This window comes from Malaclemys terrapin, chromosome 1, assembly GCF_027887155.1.
Source record: "Malaclemys terrapin pileata isolate rMalTer1 chromosome 1, rMalTer1.hap1, whole genome shotgun sequence".
In the NCBI taxonomy this organism is placed as follows: Eukaryota; Metazoa; Chordata; order Testudines; family Emydidae; genus Malaclemys; species Malaclemys terrapin.
The window spans coordinates 28,416,641-28,441,388 of NC_071505.1; the positions used below are offsets into that span (position 1 = coordinate 28,416,641).

Sequence of the window (24,748 nt, forward strand, 5' to 3'; positions counted from 1 at the left end):
ACGTGTCGAAGCGGCTCAGGGAATTGCTTACTGGAGCAGCCCCAGGAGTAGCTGCCACCCCCTGGCTGTGGGATGGGGAGACAGAGGATGCAGCAGACAGACAGACCGCTCCCTCCATCTAGGTCTAGGTTTCCGGAATGAGAATAACCCCATTTCCCAGCTAATTCATTAATACTAATAACCCGACGCCCTCAGGTTCCCTCTCCGCTGCATGCGGGGTGGCAGCGCAGGTCGGGAGAGCAGGGGCAGGGAGCTCCCCACTGTGAGCAGCTTGTCCTTGAGGCCTCTCTCCCCTTCCCCCGTGCCCCGGAGTGGGAGGGTGCCAGTGGAGGCAGCAGGGGCCGGGGCAGGGCTTGCGAATGGGGGAAGGGGGAGGGCAGGCGGCTCCTAGCTCAGGCTGGAGCCGGGTGTCTTTGTTTCCCCATAAATAAAGAGTCCGGCGGCGGCTGCCCTATAAATGCTGCGGCGGGGCCGCCTGCCCTGCCCAGTGCGGGGGCTTCGGAGCCAGCGCAGGTACGGCCCGCAGCGGTGCCCTCCGCCCAGGGACACCGGGCTCAGTGAGCTGGGAGCCCCAGGGCCAGCGGGAAGAGGGGGGATCCTGGCCCGGAGCTCTGCGGTTCCTGCGGCCGGTGATTTCAGGACCCGGACAGCGCTGGGCTGGGCAGGGGCTCTACGGGCCGCAGGGCTTGTGGGGTGCAGGGTGACTCGCTGGCGGGGCTCACGGTGCGCTCCTGGGGGCGGCCTGGGAGCTCCGTGCTGAAGGGGGTTCGCTGGGCTCTGGGTCATAGGCTGGGTTCGCAGGGAGGGCTCCCTAGCGATGCAGCGGGCTCGTCACTGGGTGCAGGCTGGGCTCTTTTGCAGTGCGCGCTCGCTGGGCGCGTTGGGCGCAGGCTGCGCTCGCTGGGCGCTGGGCGCTGGGCGCTGGGCGCTGGGCGCTGGGCGCTGGGCGCAGGCTGGGCTCGGGCGCGCCCTGGTACCGGGCTGGGTGGGTGGCGGGCTGCGCGAAGTCCCCGGGGTGGCTGCGGGCGGCGCTGATGGTGTCCCGCTCTCTCTCTCCGGCGCAGGCAGGGCCATGGCAGCAGGCGGCCGGCAGGCCGGGCCCATGCCGGACCTCGGGCGCTATGTGCTGTCCCGGCCCATATACAGCGAGGCGGCCTTTCAGGAGGAGAACGAGAAGAGAGCGCACCTGCGGCCGACCCTGCGCGAGCGAGTCCAGGGAGCCTGCAGGTGAGAGCAGGGCCGCCGGCCGGGGGAGCGCGGAGGGGACACAGTCCGGGCAGGGAGTCCCGCGGACACTTTGGGGAGCCCGGGGCCGCGAGCGCGGGGTCACCTGCCTGGGGCCCAGCCTGTGTCTGGGCAGCACTAAGGGCCGGGCCGGGCGCGGAGGAGCAGAGGGGAAGGAGGCGAAAGGCTCGGCTGCTCCCGGGTAGCCCCAGCGCCTTGCGCGGGTCGTGTCCCCCGGGCTGGGGGCAGAGCTCCAGGGCAGTCCTGCGAGTGCGCGGCGGCGGGACTGACATCGCTAGCGGTACCCGGAGAAGCGCTGAGCTCCCGGCGTGTGGGAAGCAGACTCCAGCCTGTCCCTGCGGCGCACTTCGCTCGGTATTCGCCAGTCGCCGGGCTGGGAGATAAGCTCTGTCCAGGACACCAGGGAGAGTTTTCACAGGTGCTTGGCTCTCGCCCCTTCACTGCTCTATTGATTCCTTCTTCTCCTTCCATTGCTTTTGTGACCAGTTGAAATCTTGTTTTTATTTGACATAAACCACGCAAGTAACATTTAGGTGGTTTCCGGCTTGTTAAACCGCCAGATTCCGCTCTGTGTAAATCCAAGAGACTCTGTCGAAGTCAGCGGAGGCGCTCACATACCACGGGGATGGGTGCAGAGACTCAATAGAACGGAGTCGAACTTGACCCAACACTGTCCTTATTAGAAGATACATTTAGCACGTGCAGCGTCTAGCCTCTGGAGTTCCTTTGAGTGTGTGGAGTTGCTCAACCATTATTCTTTGTTCCTGGAAGTAATCTTGGCGGTACATAGAAAATGTTGCAATTACAATTCGATTGCATGTTATAGTCTGAGGCAGATTGAATCCTTTTTCTTTCGAGACTAGTTGTTTATACACACAAACAGTCATATCACGGGATCAGAATAAACTGGACCCAACTGAAGAAGCAACTTTCGATCCTATAGCAAAACTTTTTGTCAAAAACAACATTACTGCCAAAAACACATATTGCTCTGCCTGTAACTAACTATGTAATAAGAAAATAGCCTAAAATAATGTAAACATTAATAATCCTTCGTTCTTTTAACATTCAGGGGCATTTAGGGACACCTTTACTCATGGTGAGTAGCATTTTACTCCTCAGATAATACTTTCATACTAATGGGACTACACACAGAGTAAGGTGCTATGCAGTGTGAATAAGAGTGACAGACTCCGACCCTCTGAGAATAATCCAATATTTTGTTTGGAAAGGTGACCAATTCAAAATTATTTTCAAAGTAGATAATTTCTTATTTTAGAAACATGAACAAAAACTAAATGCTGTGGTAACTCACCCATTGGTACAAAATCTCTGTTGAGAAAGTCCACTTTGGTTACTGTGTGTCACCAAATACCAATGATTGGTTTTGCAAATGAAATATTTAAAATGTTATGATGGGTGAAACTTGCTGGCAACTGTCACCGTTTCCAGTCGTAAATACTAAGCATTATGGACCAAACCTGGGGTAACTCTTAACTTGAGAGTAGAATTTGGCACTATAAAATCAGTAAATAGTAAACAGCATTCAGACAATTTCTACAAAATATTCCCAATGTTCTTTTGGCTAAATATCACCTACTGAGATCTCTTGGTAGGATTTTTTTCCACTTTCCAATTATGATTTCACAGGGGTAGGTTGACAATTTAATTATCTGGAGGTTGTTGTTTTTTTTTGGCAGCTGTTCAAGAAAAAAGGCCTTTCAGATAACCAAGTCCTTTCTCCCTGTCCTGGAATGGCTACCTAAGTACAGAGTAAAGGAATGGCTAGTTAGTGATATCATCTCTGGTGTCAGTACGGGGCTTGTAGCTACTTTACAAGGTAAGGACCAGGCAGATTTTATCTGTTATTGAGGAGAAACTGGATGTACTATATTGACATTCCCATAATTATGTCTTACCCTTTTCTAATCAGTGCTTCAGTGTTAACCATGATTAAAATCCATGAAGACTAATGCTATTTTATATTGTATATGAATTAATATTTCACAATAAATCATTGATTTCCTTAATTTAGCCTCCTTTTTCTGTTTATGCAATATTGGCTAGCAGATTGCAATTTCCTTGAAGTTGTTATTCAAATATATTTGCCCTGTATCTTTTTGATTTTTTTTTAACTCTATGGACATAAGGTGAACATTTTAAAATTGAATTGTGTTACTCAGTTATTTGTGATTGGTTAAATAAGTCACTTAGTATTATTTCTGTTCCCCAACTGGCTGAGCACCCCAAACACTTGTCTATCCAAATGTAAACTCATGAATACAACTTTCTGTTAACATTTGTGCCAGTAAAGCTTGATTGCTCAAATGTTTGTAGTAAACAAAAACAAAAGAGGCATGAACCTGGCCAAATTTTAAAAATTGGAACAGATATTCACAGAACATAGTTTACAATATTCAGCTAGCTTTGTTTAATACATTTATTAATGATAGGGAAAGTAGATAAACAGAGAGGTGGTGACCTATACATACAGATGACTAAGCATTAGTTAGATTAATCATGACTAGACAGTTGTGAAGAACTCCAGAAGGAGGTAAGTAAGAGCCCCATTCTCGTCTCTGGACCTTCTGATACTGGCCACTTTCAAAGACAGGACTAGATGGGCTACTGGTCTGTTCCAGTATAGTAATTCTTTTGGGCTAGATTGTCCCTTCATCTAGACCTGCATGTAAATCTTCCCCATCCTGTGCAGACGATAAAGTCAGCTGCCTCCACAGCTCTGTTGCCCCCCTTCTGCCCCTCAGTGGGTTGAGTATCTGTGTATTACAGCTGCCCCAAACAAGATTAGGGTCTGATAGTGGCAGACATTATATAAACATAGTCAGAAACACTCCCTGCCCCAAAAGCTTGCCATTTAAATAGACTAGCTGGACAAAGGTTGGGAGAATCAGCCCCATTTTACAGCTAGAGAACTGAGACACAGATAATATCAGATGACTTGCCTAAGGTCACACAGGAAGCATATGGCAGAGCTGGGGAAATCTTCTGATAACCAGGCCAAGCAGTGGCAGTACTTTAACCACTAGAACATTCTCTCTCTCTCTCTCTCTCTCTCTCTCTCACACACTTCTTAAAGTTAGAATCCAGCAATACAATTTATTTTAAAATATACTGTTTAAATAAAATTTTGACTCACATGCTTCCTTCTGGCACAAATGTACATGGAGATAAATTAATACAAAAGTTCTGTGGCTTGGTTAGAGCTACATACCCTGCATATAATTCCCAGCCCAAGCTGGCTGGGTTCATAGTAGCCAGGAGATGGAACAAAAAAACTGAGCCAAAAAATTAAGCAGATGGCAGGGATCCTCAAATGCCTTGGTCCCCAAACCAGACAGATTCCATGACTCGTCATGTGTGCAGCTCTTCAGCCTTTCCACCAGTCTATTATTTATCCTGAAGTCCTGGTAGCCCTTTGTGATACCTCTGAGAGGGGACTCACAGACTCCATAGTGGCAGTTAGTGCTGACTGAAGCAGCATTAAATTTCTGCACATTTTACTGGGGATGCTCCACAGTTCTAGGGGTGGGAAGGGATATGACACTTCTCCAGATCCCCTTATCTCTCCTGCCACTTTATCAATGTAGCTGATAGGTCAAACAGATATGCCAAGGAAGGCAACATGGCTATACAGGGAAAAACATCTTGCAAAGGTGCTTTTCTTCTCTGCAGGGCCCCATCATAGCCTTTGTTACTAACTGGTTATTTTATTGGTAAGGAGCAAAATTTTCAAATATGGGTGCCTAAGGTTAGACATCTAAATCCATATTTAGATACCTAAATAAAAATGGCCTGATTTCCAGAGGTGAACTATAAATGGGCATCCATGTTTGAAAATTCCAGCCATAATTGAGACTTTTTTGGCACAAACTTACCCCTGGAAAGGTAGATCAGTTGCTTTCACAGCAAAGCTCCCCTGCCTGAACCTCGCAGAGCCCTTAAAATTTGTGCCTGTGTTTTGTGAAAACACAAATGGCAGGTGTAACACTTAATACTCACACCTGTAACTACCTGGTTCGCACTCTCAAATATGTTGAGGCACAAGCACTCAGATTTGTGCCCACAACTGAATTACAGATGCAAAATGTATTTTCAAATTGTGCCTGGCTGAAAGGAAGCTGCCTTCTTGAAAATTTGGCCCATTACTTGACCAGAGATTAGTCTGTTGTGAGATTTGTAACTAAAATTATGATTATATATGATTACAGGTTTGGCATTTGCTTTACTGGTTGCAGTTCCTCTTGGATATGGTCTCTACTCTGCGTTTTTTCCCCTCCTGACATATTTCTTCTTGGGAACATCAAGGCACCTCTCAGTTGGTAACTGCATTTGTTTAATTTCAGTTTCAGTCAATTATCTTTTGTTCACAATGTTTATGTTTGGCATGAGTATTAATATTCAGTGTGAGGCAGTCATTTTATTAACCATATTCGCTGTATTGAGCTTTAATGTTGGCAGGTTTGTGGGGCTTAAAACATATTTTGGCTCAGTACAGAGGGCTATGCATAATGCTTAACTTTGCTTGTTCCCATGCAAAGGTTTTCTGCTTATATTTGTGCTGAAGTTCATCAGTCCTGTGTTTTGCTGGACACCATGCAGAATCAAAACCATGGAGGCACAGAGAAGTTCATTCTAGATTATTTCATGAACAGGCATTTTGTCATCATAAAAACGTTTTAACTAGTTCATTAATGTAGAACTGCTTATTTTATCTTGCCAACACTTTGATTTTGTGATGTATGTAAAGTCATGCTTTATACTGTTCATCTTTACAGGACCTTTCCCTGTGGTCAGTTTGATGGTGGGATCTGTTGTGCTGAGCATGGCACCTGATGACAAGTTCCACATAATGAGCAGTAATGCTACAGGGCTTAACAAAACGCTGATAGACACTGTATCCAGAGATGCTCAGAGAGTAGTGATTGCCAGTACCCTCACATTTCTGGTTGGAATTATACAGGTAATAGAACTGCCTCAAAGATTCAGGTTGACGTTGCTTTTACTTTCTTAAATAATTGGCAAAAATGCAGCTTGAAATAGCTTATTAGGGCTCCCTTCCCATGGTAAAACACACAGGGGGGGAGGGGGAAGTCATCCTGAAATTTACACAGCTTTCAAATGACAGTACATTTCCCCCATCATGGCAGGAGCGCTGGAACAATTTTTATAGTGGGGGTGGCTGAGAGCCATTGAGGCAAATTGTAAACACTGTATATGATGGAAACCACTTCAAGCCAGGGTATGTGGCAGTACCCCTAGAACCTCTAGTTCCAGCACCTATGCTTCATGGGAAAAGGTTTGTGACAGCATGGCTGGGAGTGGAGGAGACAGAAACATAGCTGAGTGACTGCAAAAAACCTGAGGCAGCTATAGGGAAACCAAGTTCCAACAGCATATCAGGGGTCGGCAACCTTTCAGAAGTGGTGTGCCGAGTCTTCATTAAACTCTAATTTAAGGTTTCGTGAGCCAATAATACATTTTAATGTTTTTAGAAGGTCTCTTTCTATAAATCTATAATATATAACTAAACTATTGTTGTATGTAAAGTAAATAAGGTTTTTAAAATGTTTAAGAAGTTTCATTTAAAATTAAATTAAAATGCAGAGCCCCCCAGACTGGTGGCCAGGACCCGGGCAGTGTGAGTGCCATTGAAAATCAGCTCGCGTGCCGCCTTCGGCACACGTGCCATAGGTTGCTACCCCTGGCATAAATCTTAGATCATCAGGAAGGAGGGCCTATCCCTCTACACAGCTCTGCAGTTCTTCCTTTGTCTCCCTGGAAGGTATGCTGGTTGGTGTGAGGGAAGATGGTTCAATGAGTCCTGGTCAATACAAAAGGAACAAGGCATCTCTAACGTAGAAAATGCATAAGTAGACACCAAATAAGGTAAAAGTGGGTGAGAATTTGAGCTACATAGGACACAGATGGACATCGTGGATAGGGAAGAAATCCACAGCAACTATCACGCAAAGGAAAGAGTCCAAGGCACCATATAAATCCTGCTGTCCCATGACAGGTAGTGATATACCAAAGTTGTTCTTTTGTCCACTTTTCTGTTGAAGACCTCAGGAGCAGATTCTGCTGCTGCTCTGTACACTGTACTCCACTGAAATCAGCAGCACTCACCGTGGCTGCTCTAAGAGGCCCTTCAAGTTTTGCTTAATAAAGTAGTTTCAGACTTTTCAGATTCACACAGGGCCAGGTCACGTGTGATACCACTACTCACACTGAGTAGTACTTTACTCCACAGATAACCTGATTTACTTTAGTGGGACTATTTATGGTATAAGGTGCTAGTCAATGTGAGTAAGGATATCACAATCTGGCCCAATCTCTTGCCATTTGACCTGTTCTCAGCCAGCATACTGTATGGGACTGAATCCTGAGCATTTTGTAACATCATTGTTGCACCTTTTAACTGTTTAGCAAACTCTTATTTCCTGGTGATTTTTCCAGCTTGTGTTTGGAGCGCTTCAGATCGGTTTCATTGTGAGGTACCTTGCAGATCCCCTGGTTGGAGGATTCACAACTGCAGCTGCTTTTCAAGTTTTTGTTTCACAACTGAAAATAGTCTTAAATGTTTCAACCAAAAATTATAATGGGATCCTTTCCATAATATATGTAAGTATGCCCTGCTGATTTGCTTTTGGTTGATGCCACAATTTCTCCATAGCAGTCTCTCTTCCATCTTCTGCCTTTATTTCCTGCAGGGCTGATATCCATAATAGATTGAGGGAATATAGGGTTTTCTTCAAGGATTTGATCCTGCTCCCATTAAGGTCAATAGATTAATAGGTGTTTGGGTTTAATTGACTTGAATGGACCCCAATTCTGCATTTGAGGAAGGCTCCTTTTCTTTTCTGCTGTTCATAGGATGTCACAAGACTGTTATGAGGTCAGTTTAATTCACTTTCAGTGTCCTGGGAGAAGGAACAGGTCAGTGAGATGATAACATTTGGATACAATAGTGGAGCCAGATTAATACAATGGAGGCTGACAAAATATAGGATGATCGATGTGACTCTTTTTTAATTTAAGTGGTAGAGACCTGTCTTTCTGGAGGAAAAGGTCCTGCGTTCTGTCCTTGTTAATGACTATGATGTCTGTGTGGCCATGTGTTATAAAGGGTGCAGTCCTATGAGGTTAGGGAATTACTACAACACATTTGAGATATTGTACACAATTCTTGTATTATTTTTACAAGGATATCACACAGTTATGGAGGATGTAGCAGAAAAATTAAAATAATTGATTAAGGGACTTAAATGTATAGCTATAGAGAAATGCTAGAGATATTATAAATTAAATCTTCCCATCAGATCTGTGGGGTAGATCTTGGAGAAAATGGTCAAATGAAGAATTATCTTGACTGCATTGTAGTACTATTGATTTCCTGGATTGTCCCATATTATAGAACCTACAGCTTTTCCCACTGAAGCTAATGAGTATTTTCATTGACTTCAGGAGGAGCAGGACTGAGCTCAAAGGGCTTTAGACTGGCTATATGCTAACGAGTCTCCAAAGGGGGACAGGCTTTGGCCAAAAATAATCAGTCTCTATTTAAAATACTACTCTCCTGACATTGGTAGAAATGAAGGCCAGTTCAGGCAGAAGTGTATTCAGTTCTTTGCAATGTTTATGGAATGTCCAGTCTATTAATGTATGGAGTGGAATAAATTGGCATATGGATAGTGAAATTGAGAAAAAGAGAAAATCAGGAAGAGTATTTGGAAAATCTTCCTGACAGTGAGATGTGTTAGGCTGTGGAATAATCTTCCTAGGAAGTAATGGAAGCTCTAGCATCTTAGGACATTTAAAATAAGATCGGACATAACACTAAGTAATGTACTATAGCAGGGGTGGCCAACTGTGGCTCGTGAGCTGCATGCGTCTCTTTTACAGTTAAAGTGCGGCTCGCAGACCCCCCTCCATCCCTCCATTCTGCATCTACCAGACTAGGGGGAAGGAAGCTTGGGGCTTCTGCCCTGTGGTGGGGCTGGGTGCTTCTGCTCAGAGGTGGGGTGGTGGGGCTGGGTGCCTGCTGGGGGCGGGGAGGCACAATTTAAAGGTTCATCCCTCCCAATAGCTTGAGTCATGCCCCCCCAGGCATGCCCTCCCCGGCCCTCAGCGGCCCCTCCCTGCAACGCCCAGATGTTAGCTCTGTGGGGAGAGGCAGCAGCAAAAGCAATGGCTCTCCCTGCAGCTCCCAGCTGTTTGCCACTGCCTCTTCCCATGGCTGCAGTTCCCAGCCTGCTGGCTCCAGTAGCTGCTGTGCAGGGAGGGGTCCTGGCATCACCATGTGACTGAGTGGGTCCAGCAAACCCTGTCAAAAATCTGGAGGCCACGTGACCCCATGTGCCCCCCTCCCACATCACCGCTGGCTTCTGCCTAATGGGGAGGAGTGGTCTCGGTGCTCCAGCACCACAGGACAAGCCTGCTGTGGCTTGGGGCTTCAGCAGGAGCAGGGATGAAGCCCTGAGCCCAGGCAGGCGCCTGCCTTGGGGCTGAAGCCCCAAGCTCCTCCTCCCTGCAGAGCTGAAGCCCCAAGCCTTGGCAGGAGTGCCCCAGCTCTTGAAATTCTGAAGATTATTGTATACGGCTTGGAGGGTGAGTAAATTTGGCTGCCCGTGCACTACAGGGAGCAATGCTGTACTGTGATGGAGATGTACCAGATGACCTCTCAGGTTTTTCCATCTGTGTCTTTTATGATAGCCAAAGGGAAGTGCAACTAGGAAAGATATATTTTGAAAAGGAATTAGATGGTGCTCCCAACTCTGGTGAGCCTAAAATGAAGAGCTGCTGCTCTAGGTAACTCAGTGTCCTTGTAGTGTAACAAGTGCGTCAAGCAGCTCCACTGTGTACAGAGCACAGGAATGAATGAGTTCTAATCCCACCTCTGATAGTGACTTGTGTGGTCTTGAGCAAGTATTTTAACATCGGTGTGTCAGTGTTTCCCCGTGTAAAGTAGGAATAATAATAATATGTGCTCACCTACTTCACATGGGTGTTGGGATGGAATTAGTTAAAAGGGTGTGAATAATTAGTAGTCCTCTCTCTGGATCAACCTCCATACACTTAGTATTGAAAACATATTATTTTTACCGTTTTGTCAGCAGTTTAAAAATTTTTAAAAATCAGCTGCGCAAATTGCAGAGTGCAGTAAAACAATAAGGTCACATCCTCCTTTGCCTAGTGCTGCATGGATGGAGAGATCCTGCCCATTACACACTTGCTGTAGGAATCCTCCTGGCCAGGGCTGACTTCCAATGGAGTGTTTGGGCACCATGAAGTGAGGTGACCTTGGTTTTCCCTAGAGCAGGATCCATGATGGCAGAATCATACTCTCTGGCTATGGACAATGGAGATAGGGAGGCTGAGCAAATATTTAATCCACACTCTAGATTCCATGCTCCTTGGGCATATGGTGAGTGAGCCAGTGTTTTAGCCATGCATCTGCTAGCTCCTTCTTGAGCACCACGGATGGATCTTGCCTCCTATATGGGCAAGGAGGAAGAGGCTCCATATGTCCTCTTTCTTGCCCTGTGCTTCAACAAAACACAGGCAGAATTTAACCCTTGTTATGTAGTATTAATTATACAGAAGTTAAAAAGCATCTGATAAAGAAGAGATCAGTTATTCTCATAGTTGTGCTCCTTCACAACTCACATTCATAATCAAATTCCTCAGGCCAATGAAAATGAGCATATGGGATGGGACAGGTAGTCCCTGACCTTCTCTGAGATTTTGTGCCTGCTTCTCTATATGGGCTATTTTATCATTCTATTTAAGTGGTTTCACAGTATTTTGAATTTTCTTTAATTTTTTTTCAGACCCTCATCGAAATATTTCAAAGAATTGGTACCACCAACATTGCAGATCTCATTGCTGGGCTACTCACCATTTTTATTTGTATGGTAGTTAAAGAAATAAATGATCGATTCAAACACAAGATCCCTGTTCCTATTCCTATAGAAGTAATTGTGGTAAGCAAGTACCCTAAAAAGAAACACAGCAGACTGGGCTGATTGCAGGAAGATCAGAGCAATGTTTCAGTATTAAAACCATTGTTTTATTTGATTCCAGACAATAGTAGCCACAGGGATCTCATACGCTGCTGACCTGGAAAAAAAGTACAATGCAGGCATTGTTAAAACCATTCCTAGAGGGTGAGTGCACTTGTCTTCTGAGACACAGCTAATATTTTAAATGGCTATTAATGAGAGTAGTAAAAGAATAATTGTGAGAATCAGAGAGAGAGACAGTTTGATTCACAGCCAAACAATTCCTGAATTCTAGTCCTTGCTCTGTCACTAATTCCCTCCATGGCCTTTGGTAAGCATCTCCCTAGCTGTACAATGGGAATAATAATACCCTCCTTTGTAGAGCATTTTGAGATCTGTAGATGAAAATGCTATATTAGAGCTAGGTATTATTATTAATAATAATAATCAGTTAATGTTTATAAAGTGAGTATGTGAGTATGGAAAATGCTGTATAAATGCTAAAAGTTTTTAATAATTATATTTGATATTTACCTAGGACTCAATCTTGAAAACCCATACTTATGTGAGTAGTCCCACTGTAGTCCTTATTCATACAAATAGCCTAGTCAAAAGTACTCCTGGCATACTCACAAGAGTAAGGTTTGCACTGACCGTGATTTTCACCTGTAAGATCTAAGCATTTTACAACGATAACCTTCACATTCTGTTTGGTGTGCAAGCCTTAATAAATTGATATTTGTAAAGGTCTTTCAGACTCTTCAGATAAAAAGTGTCCAGTATAGAAGTGTGAAATATTGTTAATGTAATAGTGTTATTAATCATATAATGTCCAACATAACCAAAAAATACACTTCTTCGCTTTTTTACCACAAGGCCAAAGTTTAGTCCCCCAGATTTTGAAACCAATGGGGGTTTTGTCACTGACTTCAATGGCCAGGGCTGGCCTTATGGGTGGACACTGTGGGCGACTGCCCAGGACACCGTGGTCAGGGGGCACCATGGTCAGTTCCCCTCACATACCCCAGCTAGCCCAAGGCCGGACTCCAGTTGCTAGTCCCGGCCAGGCAGTGGAGGGACGAGACTTCTTCTTCCTCTGCACAGGTCTCTCTCTGAGCCAGGTCAGACCCATCTCTGGGAACCTCCCCCAGCTGCAGGAAGTTCTGCACCTCTGCCCCCTGCTTCGTGCCCCCATAGCTCCCCAGTCACAGGGGAGGGGTCCCTGTATGGGGAACTGCCCCGCCATCTGACCAACCCCCATGCCTAAGAGAAAATGGCGCCAAAATACAAGTTCATCCAGCGTGCCATTTTCCCTAAGGCCGGCCCTGTCAATAGGACCAGGATTTGCGCCATATTGAACAAGGTAATCTTGTTGTATGGTCTGCAAGTGTTCCCATCTTTTTGTTAATTTGCAATATTATTGTTCATGTTACAAGTAGTATGTATGTCCTGCTGCCTTGAAGCTTCTTGACAAATCTAGTAAACACAGAATTTGATCAAAATTGATAATGTAAATATATTTTCTTAAATATTAGGTTTTTGCCTCCTGAGCCTCCAGCTGTCAGTATGTTTTCAGAAATGATAGCAGCCGCATTTTCCATTGCTGTGGTCGCTTATGCTATCGCTGTGTCTGTGGCAAAAGTCTATGCAACGAAACATGACTATCCTATTGATGGAAACCAGGTATATGAAGCCCAATTAATTTAAAAATTAATTAAATGTAATTTGGGCATGAAGGATGCTTATATGTCCAAACTGGAAAAGAAATTATACAGATTTATTAGACACAAGTGAAACTCTCATATGTGAAATTAATTAAACTATTTGAAAAAGCAGATAAGATATGGTCCTGCGACACAGTGATATATAGAGATGAGACTGGTGTGAGTTACCCAAGACACTGAACCAGAGCCTCTGTCCTAGTTAATCTCCTCTGTGTTGTTCCAGTTACATCAAGGCACCGAAAGATGCTCTCAAGAGGAAATGGGGGATAACCATTACGTAGGAAAATTCTATGGTGATGTAAACCTGGAATAACTGACTTTATGTGGCCTGCTTCCACTTCTCTGCATAGAGAGTGTTCTGAGGTGGCTGGTGGTAGGGAGGGGCAATGCTGGGCTCGTGAACCCGTACCTGGAAGATCACTCCAGTCAGCATAAGTTAGGCCTGGCCTACAGTTAGTTTTTGTACAAATTTAACTCTTTCAATTGGGAGTATGATTTTATGCCTATATTATTAAATTGGCGCATCCCCTTAGTGTAGATACAGTTATACTGGTATTAATGTGTGTATGTCTGTACAGCTTACTCCTGTAAATGTATGGGTGTAAGCTGTGCCAGTGTCGGAACCTTTATACCACTATAACTGCATCCATACTCAGGCTCTGGGGTTGTATTGCTTTAACTATAGCCATTTCTAAACCAAGTTAGTTATAGGGTTATAAAAACTGTAGACAAACCCTGTGGTTGCTCAAACTGTCTCTATTCCTAGGATCAAGGGAGATGAAGAAATGGCTTAGAGCTACCTTTGTCTTCTCTATCCATGCTGAACATATATTGCATCCTTTGAATATGTGGGAAAATTGTATTCGCTACAAAAAATGAGCCAAGCATGTTGTTTAACTGGTCTTTCTGTCCTTTACAACTAATGAATAATGCCCCAATTACAATATATCTGATTTTTGAAATATTTTAATTTATTATGTAACCAAATTGGCCCTCTAAGCATGTGAATTATGAGTGGAGACTCCTCTATGTTGGCCATTGTGTATCGTGAGGCTATAATACGCAATGTTCACATTGGGAAACACTTTACATTAAGGCTGCCTAACATGTCTTCACTTGCAGTTTAATAAGGCTAAGTGGGCAGTACAGCTGCGTGTTTTCAACATTCTACCTGCACTGCCCTGTTCCAGAATACATTAGGTAGCGATTACAGTAGCTGAATGATTGGTAATCAAACAAAATTATATTCCTTCTAGTATTAATACTATGCCTGGCAAACATTCAACAACAGAAAGTCCTAGAAAGAAAGCTAGATTACTAATCTACTTAAACTAGATGAGTGAAAAATAATAACAGCATAAAAACAGGCAATGAAAGAAGGTTTGAGGGAGGATCTTTCATCAGTGATAATTAGGGCCCTACCAAATTCATGGCCATGAAAAACACATCATGGACCATGAAATTTGGTTTCCCCCCATGAAATTTGATCTTTTTTGTGCTTTTACCCATACTATAAAGATTTCATGGGGGAGACCAGTGTTTCTCAAATTGGGGGTCTGACCAAAAGGGAGTTGCAGGGGGGTCACAAAGTTATTTTAGGGGGGTTGCAGTATTGTCAACCTTACTTCTGCAGTGCCTTCAGAGCTGAGTGGCCGTTGGCCAGGTGCCCAGTTCTGAAGGCAGCGCCCCACCAGCAGCCGTGCAGACGTAAGGGTGGCAATACCATACCACACCACCCTTTACTTCTGTGCTGCTCCCTTCAGAACTGGGCGGCTTGAGAGTGGTGGCTGCTGACTGAGGGCCCAGCTCTGCACAGAAGTAAGTGTGGCAATACCATACCATGCCATCCTTACTTCTGCGCTGGTTCTGGAGGCAGCTCTGCCTTCAGAGCTGGGTTCCTGGCCAGCTGCCACCGCTCTCCAGCTACCCAGCTCTGAAGGCAGTGCCGCTGCCAGCAGCAGTGCAGAAGTAAGGGTAGCAGTATTGCAATCCCCCCTACAATAAACTTGTGACCCCCCACACCTCCTTTTTGGGTCATGACCCCTACAATTACAACACTGAAATTTTATAGCTGAACGCATGAAATTTATGATTTTTAAAATCATATGGCTGTGAAATTGACCAAAATGGACCGTGAATTTGGTAGGGCTAGTGATAATTTGTTTTAATAGACTCATAGATTTTCAAACTTAATAATAGTAACAGTCACTGATCTATCTCTAGTATCTTCTTCCAGAGCAAAGTTGTGTTGAAATCTGTGTAGATCGTCTAGGTCTGTTCTATTTAAGGATCTGGCTGCAAGATCCTACCCTGGTAGTAAAAATATAAACTAAGGGCTCATCTAAACAGTTTTTGTACCAATGTAACTATATTGGTTTAGAAACTGATATATTTAAATCTGTACAACCCCCCATGTATGGATGCTGTTATACTGGTATAAAAATGCTTATATTTAGATAGCTTATTTTGGTAAATTTATGGAATTAAGCTATACCAACATAGGCATCTTTATACTGGTACAACTGTGTCCACACTGGGGGATTGCACCAATTTCACTATATTGGTTTCTAAGATGATGTAGTTAAATCAGTAAAAAAACTGTGTGCAGATCAGCTCTAAAATACTTAACAGCAGCTGTTGTAATGAATCCAGTATTTTGCATAAGCCTACTGTACTTCTCACTTTACAGGCTCCTGTAAGGAAATATTATCTTTGCTGTGCAAACAGGGGTGCTGGAACAATTTTTATAGTAGGGGTGCTGAGAGCCATTGAACCAAACTCTAAACCCTGTATATGATAGAAACCACTTCAAACCAGGGGTTGCTGCCGCCCCAGCATCCCTAGTTCCAGCAGCTATGCATGTAAATGACATCTTAAAAAATCTACATTTACATCATCATCTAATTTTCTTCTAGGAATTTATTGCCTATGGGATCAGCAATGTGTTTGCAGGAGCTTTCTCTTGTTTTGTTGCTACCACCGCTCTATCACGTACTGCTGTCCAGGAAAGCACTGGTGGCAAAACCCAGGTAATAGGTTTATTTTACTATTAATTTTAAAGATATTTCAGTTTAATATTGCATAGGGCAAAGACTTCACATAGGGTTAACTCCAATATGCTTGTATGTATGTCCCTGGTTGGGCTGACAGTGGGATTTGAACCCAGGCCACATAGTGCTAAACTCATGAAATACCACTGCTAAACTAAAGGCCGGAATACTGCAAATGGAACCTGTGACACTCACCAACTTCTTATGTAGACCAGCCACTAGAGGGACACAAAGACTTTCCTACTATGGGTTACACTTCACATAAAACCAACTATACACTATTTATTTAATAGTAGGGCCATTCAGAGGGCAAGTAGCAGGTAGAATATGGTGCTGGTGTGGATTTTCTCCTCTTCCCTTACACAAAGTCACCCTTTCCCAAGGTACTAATTTGTGGTGATTTACATGGACTGATGAGACTTAATCACTTTATATAGTTGAATTGTTTCTGGATTTGGCCGTGTATACTTAAACATAATAACTATTTTAACACGTCTCCTTGTTTACAAAGAAATATAAAATTTACCAACATACGCATTATTCATAGTGAGTTTGAAAACATTGCAGAGAGTCTAAAAATACTTGTTTCATATCAACATTACTATTTTCTTTGCAGGTTGCTAGCATAATCTCAGCAGGGATTGTACTGATTGCCATTGTGGCTCTGGGGAAACTGCTAGAGCCCTTACAGAAGGTATGATGCTTTTCCTATCTAGTATTTTTACCCCGGCACCATTTAGGCCATATGCTCAGTTGATGTAAATTGGAGGAGCAGCTCCATTTGGAACTGTGCTGATTTATACCAGAAGGCTATCTGGCTCATAGTGTACAATTTTAATTTACTTAATAACCAGAAAGTGTCCCAAAAACATACAGTGTGTTATCTCTTCTGAATAACCCAGTTTTCACAATCTCTCTTTGCAGTCTGTGTTGGCAGCTGTTGTCATTGCCAACTTGAAAGGGATGTTCATGCAGGTGTTTGATGTTCCTCGTTTGTGGAGGCAGAATAAGGCGGATGCTGTAAGTCATTTACTTTTTTCTTAAATGTTTTGGTTCTAGTTCTCTTTTTGTGTTTTAACCCCACCCAATTTACTCATAGTTTCCACACTTTGTTAACAGAAACAGAATTTTGTAGTGTTAACACCAAAAGACTTTAAAACAGATTATCTGGTCCATTAACGCAGTTTTGTGTTAGTCTCCCAACACAAAATTCCCCTGAAGCCAGCAGATCCAGCCAGTGAAAATTTCCCCCTGTGTAGGAGGCACTTGTGGCAGCTTCTATATCACATTCATTCCTAGTCTCCAATCGGAAGGGGTGTATCTAGAGGAAAGGGGGCTTGATCAGGTATCCCTGGGTATTGGCCATCCCTTGCTGTTAACAACCAGCAAAGTTTAGAGTTGCCTTCTAGTTCAATCAGCTGAGCTGCAGATTAATGTAAAGACAGCCTGAAGTCACTTTTACCACCCCACTCTGGTCTTTTGCTGAGCACAGTTTGGCTGAATGAGAGAATCTGGCCCCTTATATTCAGATTCTGAACCAATGCATAACCAGTCCCCAAATGTTCCCATATAGCCTGCAACAACAACATTAGTGTGGACCATGCCTGGACCAATATCATCACAGTCTTCACCAATAAATGTTTTTTCTTGCTTGGAGCAGTAATAATCTGTGCTTCAATGTGTGCAAAGGAGCCCTTGCTGTGTCAAGGTATGTATACACAATTACATCTAGACTGTGCCCTCAGACCCCTATAATCTCATCCCAAGGCACCCTCATATCTCTTACTGGAGTTTCTGTGGAGCAGGTCCATGATGTGCTTGGGGGAATCAGGTATTGCATGGAAAGTATCATCTCCACATAATCTCTAATATGCAAAGATTTTCTCATGAATGCCTATGAACAGTGCCCTTCCTGTAGCCAAATCCCAAAGTCCTTACTCAATTTTTACTCAGTCTTTTTCTTGGGTAAAAATCTCATTGACTTCAGACTTTCTACCGAGCAATGGTAGATGAAAATGGGCTTGTATTTAGCGTTGATGCCCGATATACCCTTTTGGGGGGGAGGGAGGAGCACCCTTTAAATTTTCTACCGAGCAATGGTAGATGAAAATGGGCTTGTATTTAGCGTTGATGCCCGATATACCCTTTTGGGGGGGAGGGAGGAGCACCCTTTAAATTTTCTACCGAGCAATGGTAGATGAAAATGGGCTTGTGTTTATCGTACCCTTTCTGAGCTATGCCTGAGTAAGGAGTTCAGGAATTAGCCCAAGTAGGCAGCACAGACTTCAAAATGTGTGTCCCCCACCTTCCCCACCCGGTTTATGTGAAATACTATCCATTTGTGGTACAGATCCTTCTCCCAGAAATAAGCGGGAGCCCTCCTTTGCCACTACATATCTGAGGGCAGACTGTCATCCTACAATAAATTAGGTTCTTGGGGAAATACATTGCTTCAAATTCCTGGAATAAAAATAACAAAAATAGCTGCTGCTGGAGAGAAGTAAAGACAATGAGAAATTGTATCCTCTTTAACTGTACAAGGGATCACTGAGTCCCTGCTAGACTTCGTTACCTTAGAATAGCTTGATAATTTATTGCCTAAGAACCAAATACGAATAATAAACAAAATAAAGATGAGCAAAACTGGCTTGGAAATAAAGGAAGAGTTTAATATAGAAGTCAGCACATAGTTTGGGTATTTCGATCATCTTCAAGCTTAAATTCTTTTGTTGCTATTATTATTTGGTGTAGTGATTTTCTGCTCTGATCAGAAGCTATTTTCTTTTTTAATTCAGAGACACTGTGTCTGTGCTTTCCTCTCTAGATGATCTGGATTTTCACATGTGTGGCATCCATCATTCTGGGTCTTGATTTGGGATTACTTGCTGGCCTTGTGTTCGGATTACTGACAGTTGTGGTGAGAGTTCAGTTGTAAGTAACACAGAAACAGCAAGACCAGTCAGTGCTATACCATGAAAAGTAAGGGAATTTAGGGAAAAGGAGAGAATTTATGTCTGAAAATCAGTCATATTGACCATGATTTTGAAGTGAAAGGAAATCTACCCTTCTGTTTCTGTAAGAGTGTTCATAGATTCCAAAGCCAGAAGGTACTATGTTGTAGTCATATTGATGTAAAGGATACATGCATTATTTTTGTGATTGATCTACTCTATTTTTTACCTGGCCATCTGTCATTTAGGTACCTATAAAAGATCTTAAAAGGGATGGAAGCATTCAAAATAAAGTATAAGAAGTTATATGAGTAGCTATATTTTATCAATTACTATTCACTCAGCATAGAACAGTACCATTGGGGGGGAGGGGGGAATACACATGTTGAGACAGATAACATTTTGGCAAGTAATATTCTCAGCAGCTACTTATTCTGGATGTCATTATAAGGTACCTGTAGAGTAGAAGACATGTGCAGACATATGTGTGCTGTGTGACCATTCCTCCCCTTCCCCCACCCTTATTGCTGCTTTAAGATTCCATTCCAAGGTTCACATTTTAGCTGTTGACTATGGCTCTGGTGTTCCCCGCAATGCCTAGCACGGATGAGAGCAAACATGTGGAAGAATAAGTGAGACTGAATGGAGGTGATGGGTGACTTCACAGGATGTTGCTCCACTGCTCAGACACCTTATAACTCTCTCCCAGTTTTCTTGCTGAATATACAAGATAACACCTTTCCTTCCACCTGGAATCCAGAAAGCAAAGCTGACATCAAAGCCAGTCCATAGCTTTGCTGTCAGGAAGTGCTTAAAAGTGGTGCAGTCAGTACGCTTGAGCCACCATAGACCAAAGCGAATCACATCCAAGGAAGGGCCTGCTATATCCAAGGGAATCCCCTGCAGCGCCTGCTGCTGGGGCTATTCCGTTTGCTGATTCTCACCATTCTGTAAAAGGCTGTGTGTAACAAGTCATCCCATGTTATAAGTTCCTCAACTGAATGTTAATTTTACACCATGTTTTCTTTTTGTTTCTGTTAGTCCCTCGTGGGGTGGCCTTGGGAACGTTCCTGGCACAGACCTCTACAAGAATGTCAAGAACTACAAAACTGTAAGTGTTTCTGACTGCTTATTTTCCTAATGGCAGCCTGCAAGCCAAAGTGAGGTACAGAGTTCTACCTTGCAGCTCTATGGTAGGGTTACCATATTTCAGCAAGCAAAAAAGAGGATGGGAGGAGCCCCGCCCTAGCCCCACCCCTGTCCTGCCCTAGCCCCGCCCCTGCCCCTCCCACTTCCCGCCCCCCTCAGAACCCCCAACCCTCGCCCTGCTCCTTGTCCCCTGACTGACCCCTCCTGGGACCCCTGCCCCAACTGCCCCCCAGGACTCCACCCCCTATCTAAGCCTCCCTGCCTCTTGTCCCCTGACTGCCCCCTCCTGAGACCCTCTCCCCATCCTAACTGGCCCCCTAGGACTCTACCCCCTACCTGTCCCTTGACTGCCCCAACCCTTATCCACACCCCCAGACAGAGCCCTGGGACTCCCACGCCCCATCCAACCACTCCCCACCCCCTGACAGCCCCCCCCAGAACTCCCGACCCATCTAAACCCCTCTGCTCCCTGTCCCCTGACAGCTCCGATCCCTCTCCCCACCCCTGCCCCCTGACAGCCCCCCCAGAACTCCCAACCCCCCCCCCGCTCCTTGTCCCCTGAGCACCCCTCCTGGGACCCCTGCCCTCCAGAACCCCACCCCCTACCTAAGCCTCCCTGTTCCTTGTCCCCTAACTGCCCCCTCCTGAGACCCCCCCCACCCTAACTGCCCCCCCGGAACCTACCCCCTACCTGTACCCTGACTGCCCAAAACCTTATCCACACACCCCCAGAAAGCCTCCCCCGAACTCCCGACCCCCCCACTCCCTGTCTCTTGACTGCCCCCTCCAGAACCTCCCTGCCCCTTCTCCGACCCCCTGGCCCCCTTACCCTGCCGCTCAGACCAGCATGCTGGGGAGGAGGAGCAGGGGGGAGGAGCTCCAGACTGCCGGTGCAAACGGCCGGCTGGTGATCTGCGAATGCAGGGAGGGAGGGAGGGAATGCTCTCAGCTGCAGGGGAGAGGAGGGGGAAGTGGAGGAGGGGCTCTCTGTGGCTGTCGGAGCCCCATGTAAATGACATCATCCGGCTGGCTGCCCTGTTAGCCGCGCGCGCTCTGCATGGGTGGGGGGAAAGTCCGGACATTTACAAATTCCCCCCCGGACGCTATTTTTAACTCTAAAAGCTGGACATGTCCGGGGGAATCCGGACAAATGGTAACCCTACTCTATGGAAGCACAGCTCCTGAAGATAATGGATCTCAGTGTAAAAACTTCCATCTGGAGCCAAGTGGTCAGACCACATTGCATGCTGGGAACTATAGTTTCTGGGAGCTAAACCTTTATATTAAAAGTGAAGGTAGCTAGCAATCAGCTCCTTTTTATATAAATTAGGTGCCTACTTGGATTCTTGGCAAGTTATCAAAGTGATGCTCTATTAGGCTAAGTTTGGATGCTGCTGCTAATTAGGTAAATGTAATATACATGCTTGACCTTGAAATTATTTTGACAACAGGTTGTTGAACCAGAAGGAGTGAAGATTCTCAGATTTTCCAGTCCTATTTTTTATGCTAATATAGATGGATTGAAAAGCAGCCTGAAATCCACCGTAAGTAGTCTGTGATGATTTTGGAGGTTTGCTATTTAATTGGCTTTGGAATTTCTACAGCTGTTTGCCTAGATGAAACAAAAATAATTTTGATAACTTGGTCCTGGTTTCTATAGGTGGGGTTTGATGCAATTCGCGTGCATAACAAGAGGCTCAAAGCACTGAGGATGATACAGAAACTGATCAAGAAGGGAAAATTAAAAGCAACTAAGGTAAAGTTTGATTTTTTTTCCTGCTCTTTGTTAAACGGTTACTGTCATGGATAATAGCTCTATATGAAGCAAGATGGCTTTGTTTTGGTTCACATTGATGTGATGTAAGCTTCCGTGTATTTTATTTTTAAAATAAAGAAGAGATCGTTTTGACAGATCACGGTTGTAGGAAGTATGGACCCTATATGGGACTTGGGAAGCTAGGGGTGAAAACCATGTATCAGGCCACTGGAGGCAACTACCCTTAGTGGTAATCTATGCGGTGTAGCAAAGAGCATGTTTAGCTGTGTTCCCAGAAGGTGGCAACATTCACCCAAAAGACAGCAGACTGGGCTGTGTTAGATGTTCAAGAAGGCTAGATGGGTATATTTCTTAATGGACTCCCTGTAGAGTAAAAATATAATTAGGAAGGTCAAAAAAGAATTTGAAGAGCAGCTAGCCAAAGACTCAAAAAGTAACAGCAATTTTTTTTAAGTACATCAGAAGCAAGAAGCCTGCTAAACAACCAGTGGGGCCACTGGATGATCGAGATGCAAAAGGAGCACTCAAGGAAGATAAGGCCATTGTGGAGAAACTAAATGAATTCTTTGCATCAGTCTTTATGGCTGAGGATGTGAGGGAGATTCCCAAACCCAAGCCATTCTTTTTAGGTGACAAATCTGAGGAACGGTCCCAGATTGAGGTGTCATTAGAGCAGGTTTTGGAACAAATTGATAAACTAAACAGTAATAAGTCACCAGGACCACATGGTATTCACCCAAAAGTGCTGAAGGAACTCAAATGTGAAATTGCAAAATTACTAATTGTAGTTTGTAACCTATCATTTAAATCAGCTTCTGAACCAAATGACTGGCTAATGTGACACGAATTTTTAAAAAGGGCGTCAGAGGTGATCCTGGCAATTACAGGCCAGTTAGCCTGACTTCAGTAGCAGGTAAACTGGTTGAAACTATAGTAAAGAACAAAATTGTCAGATACATAGATGAACAGAATTTGTTGGAGAAGAGTCAACATGGTTTTTGTAAAGGGAAATCATGCCTCACCAATCTACTAGAATTCTTTGAGGAGGTCAACAATCATGTGCACAAGGGGTATCCAGTGGATATAGTGTACTTAGAGTTTCAGAAAACCTTTGAAAAGGTCCCTTGTGCAAGGCTCTTAAGCAAGGTAAACTGTCATGGGATAAAAGGGAAGATCCTCTCATGGATCAGTAACTGGTTAAAAGATAGGAAACAAAGTATAGGAATAAATGGTCAGTTTTCAGAATGGAGAGAGATAAATTGTAGTATCCCCCAGGGGTCTATACTGGGATGAGTCCTATTCAACAAATTCATAAATGACCTGGAAAAAGGGGTAAACAGTGAGGTGATAAAATGTGCAGATGATACAAAACTACTCAAGATAGTTAAGTCCAAAGTGGACTGCGAAAAGTTACAAAGGGATCTCACAAAACTGGGTGACTTGGCAACAAAATGCCAGATGAAATTCAATGTTGATAAATGCAAAGTAATGCACATTGGAAAACATAATCCCAACTATACATATCAAACGATGGGGTCTAAATTAGCTGTTACCACTCAAGAAACAGATCTTGGAGTCATTGTGGATAGTTTTCTGAAAACATTCACTCAATGTGCAGTGGCAGTCATAAAAGCTAACATGCCTGGGCTTTCAATCTTCCCCAATTTACCCTTGTGTCAGATTTAGGAAGTGAATGCCCACATTCTCCACCACGTCATAGGTTATACTTCTAAGATGCACCCTTGGGGTAAGAGTGGGCACCTCTCTTGTCCCAGATATCCTTCTCTGGCTGTAGGCATTGCTGTATTGCTGATTCGGAGCATGGGGTGCAGCCCTCTGTCTGTGAGTCATAGGGAGGCAGCTCCCCCTCCCTTCTGGCTGTAATAGCAGTCCAAAACAAAATAATTCTTCAGAGTGATGGGAATCATTAGGAAAGGAATAGATAATAAGACAGAAAATATCATATTGCCTCTATATAAATCCATGGTATGCCCACATCTTGAATACTACATGTAGATCTGGTTGCCCCATCTCAAAAATGATATATTGGAATTAGAAAAGGTCCAGAAAAGAGCAACAAAACTGATTGGGGTATGGAACAACTTACATACGAGAAGAGATGATTAAGACTGGGACTTTTCACCCTGGAAAAGAGAAAACTAAGGGGGGATATGATAGAGGATAGAAATCATGACTGGTATGGAGAAAGTAGATAAGGAAGTGTTATTTACTCCTTCTTATAACTCGAGAACTAGGGGTCAGCAAATGAAATTAACAGGCAGCAGGTTTAAAACAAAGAAAAAGAAGTATTTCTTCACACAAAGCACAGTCAACCCATGGAACTCTTTGCCAGAGGATGTTTGTGAAGGCCAAGACTTATAACAGGTTTAAAAAAAGAACTAGATAAGTTCATGGAGGATAGGTCCATCAATGGCTGTTCTGTTCATTCCCTCTGAAGCACCTGGCATTCATTGGCCACTGTCGGAAGACAGGATACTGGGCCGGATGGACCATTGGTCTGGTACAGGATGGTCATGCTTATGTTCAGGGGCGGCTCTATGTTTTTTGCTGCCCCAAGCATGGCAGGCACCTGGCTTTTGGCGCTGCGCCTGCGGGTGGTCCACTGGTGATGCAGATTCGGCGGCATGCCTGCGGGAGGTCCGCTGGTGCCGCACCATCAACATCCCCGCCGCCGAATTGTCGCCGAAGCCACGGGACCGGCAGACCTCCCGCAGGCATGCCGCTGAAAGCTGCCTGACTGCCACCCTCACAGTGACCGGCAGGCCGCCCCCCGCGGTTTGCCGCCCCAGGCATGCGCTTGCTGTGCTGG

At 44.4% G+C, this 24,748-nt stretch overlaps 1 protein-coding gene across 1 annotated transcript in view; it reads left to right on the forward strand.

Annotated features, from left to right (window-relative positions):
- Window positions 1–1,064: 1,064 nt before the first annotated feature.
- The window catches only part of SLC26A4 (solute carrier family 26 member 4), a 32,714-nt gene continuing 9,030 nt past the window's right edge, over window positions 1,065–24,748 (forward strand). The window contains exons 1-15 of the mRNA XM_054018746.1: window positions 1,065–1,227; window positions 2,946–3,085; window positions 5,475–5,585; window positions 6,042–6,226; window positions 7,723–7,887; window positions 11,097–11,249; window positions 11,350–11,432; window positions 12,803–12,950; window positions 15,907–16,020; window positions 16,658–16,735; window positions 16,966–17,061; window positions 18,866–18,972; window positions 20,034–20,103; window positions 21,593–21,685; window positions 21,802–21,897. Coding sequence (XP_053874721.1) covers window positions 1,073–1,227; window positions 2,946–3,085; window positions 5,475–5,585; window positions 6,042–6,226; window positions 7,723–7,887; window positions 11,097–11,249; window positions 11,350–11,432; window positions 12,803–12,950; window positions 15,907–16,020; window positions 16,658–16,735; window positions 16,966–17,061; window positions 18,866–18,972; window positions 20,034–20,103; window positions 21,593–21,685; window positions 21,802–21,897 — 1,794 coding nt within the window. The 5' untranslated portion in view covers window positions 1,065–1,072. The remainder of the gene's footprint in view (window positions 1,228–2,945; window positions 3,086–5,474; window positions 5,586–6,041; window positions 6,227–7,722; window positions 7,888–11,096; window positions 11,250–11,349; window positions 11,433–12,802; window positions 12,951–15,906; window positions 16,021–16,657; window positions 16,736–16,965; window positions 17,062–18,865; window positions 18,973–20,033; window positions 20,104–21,592; window positions 21,686–21,801; window positions 21,898–24,748) is intronic.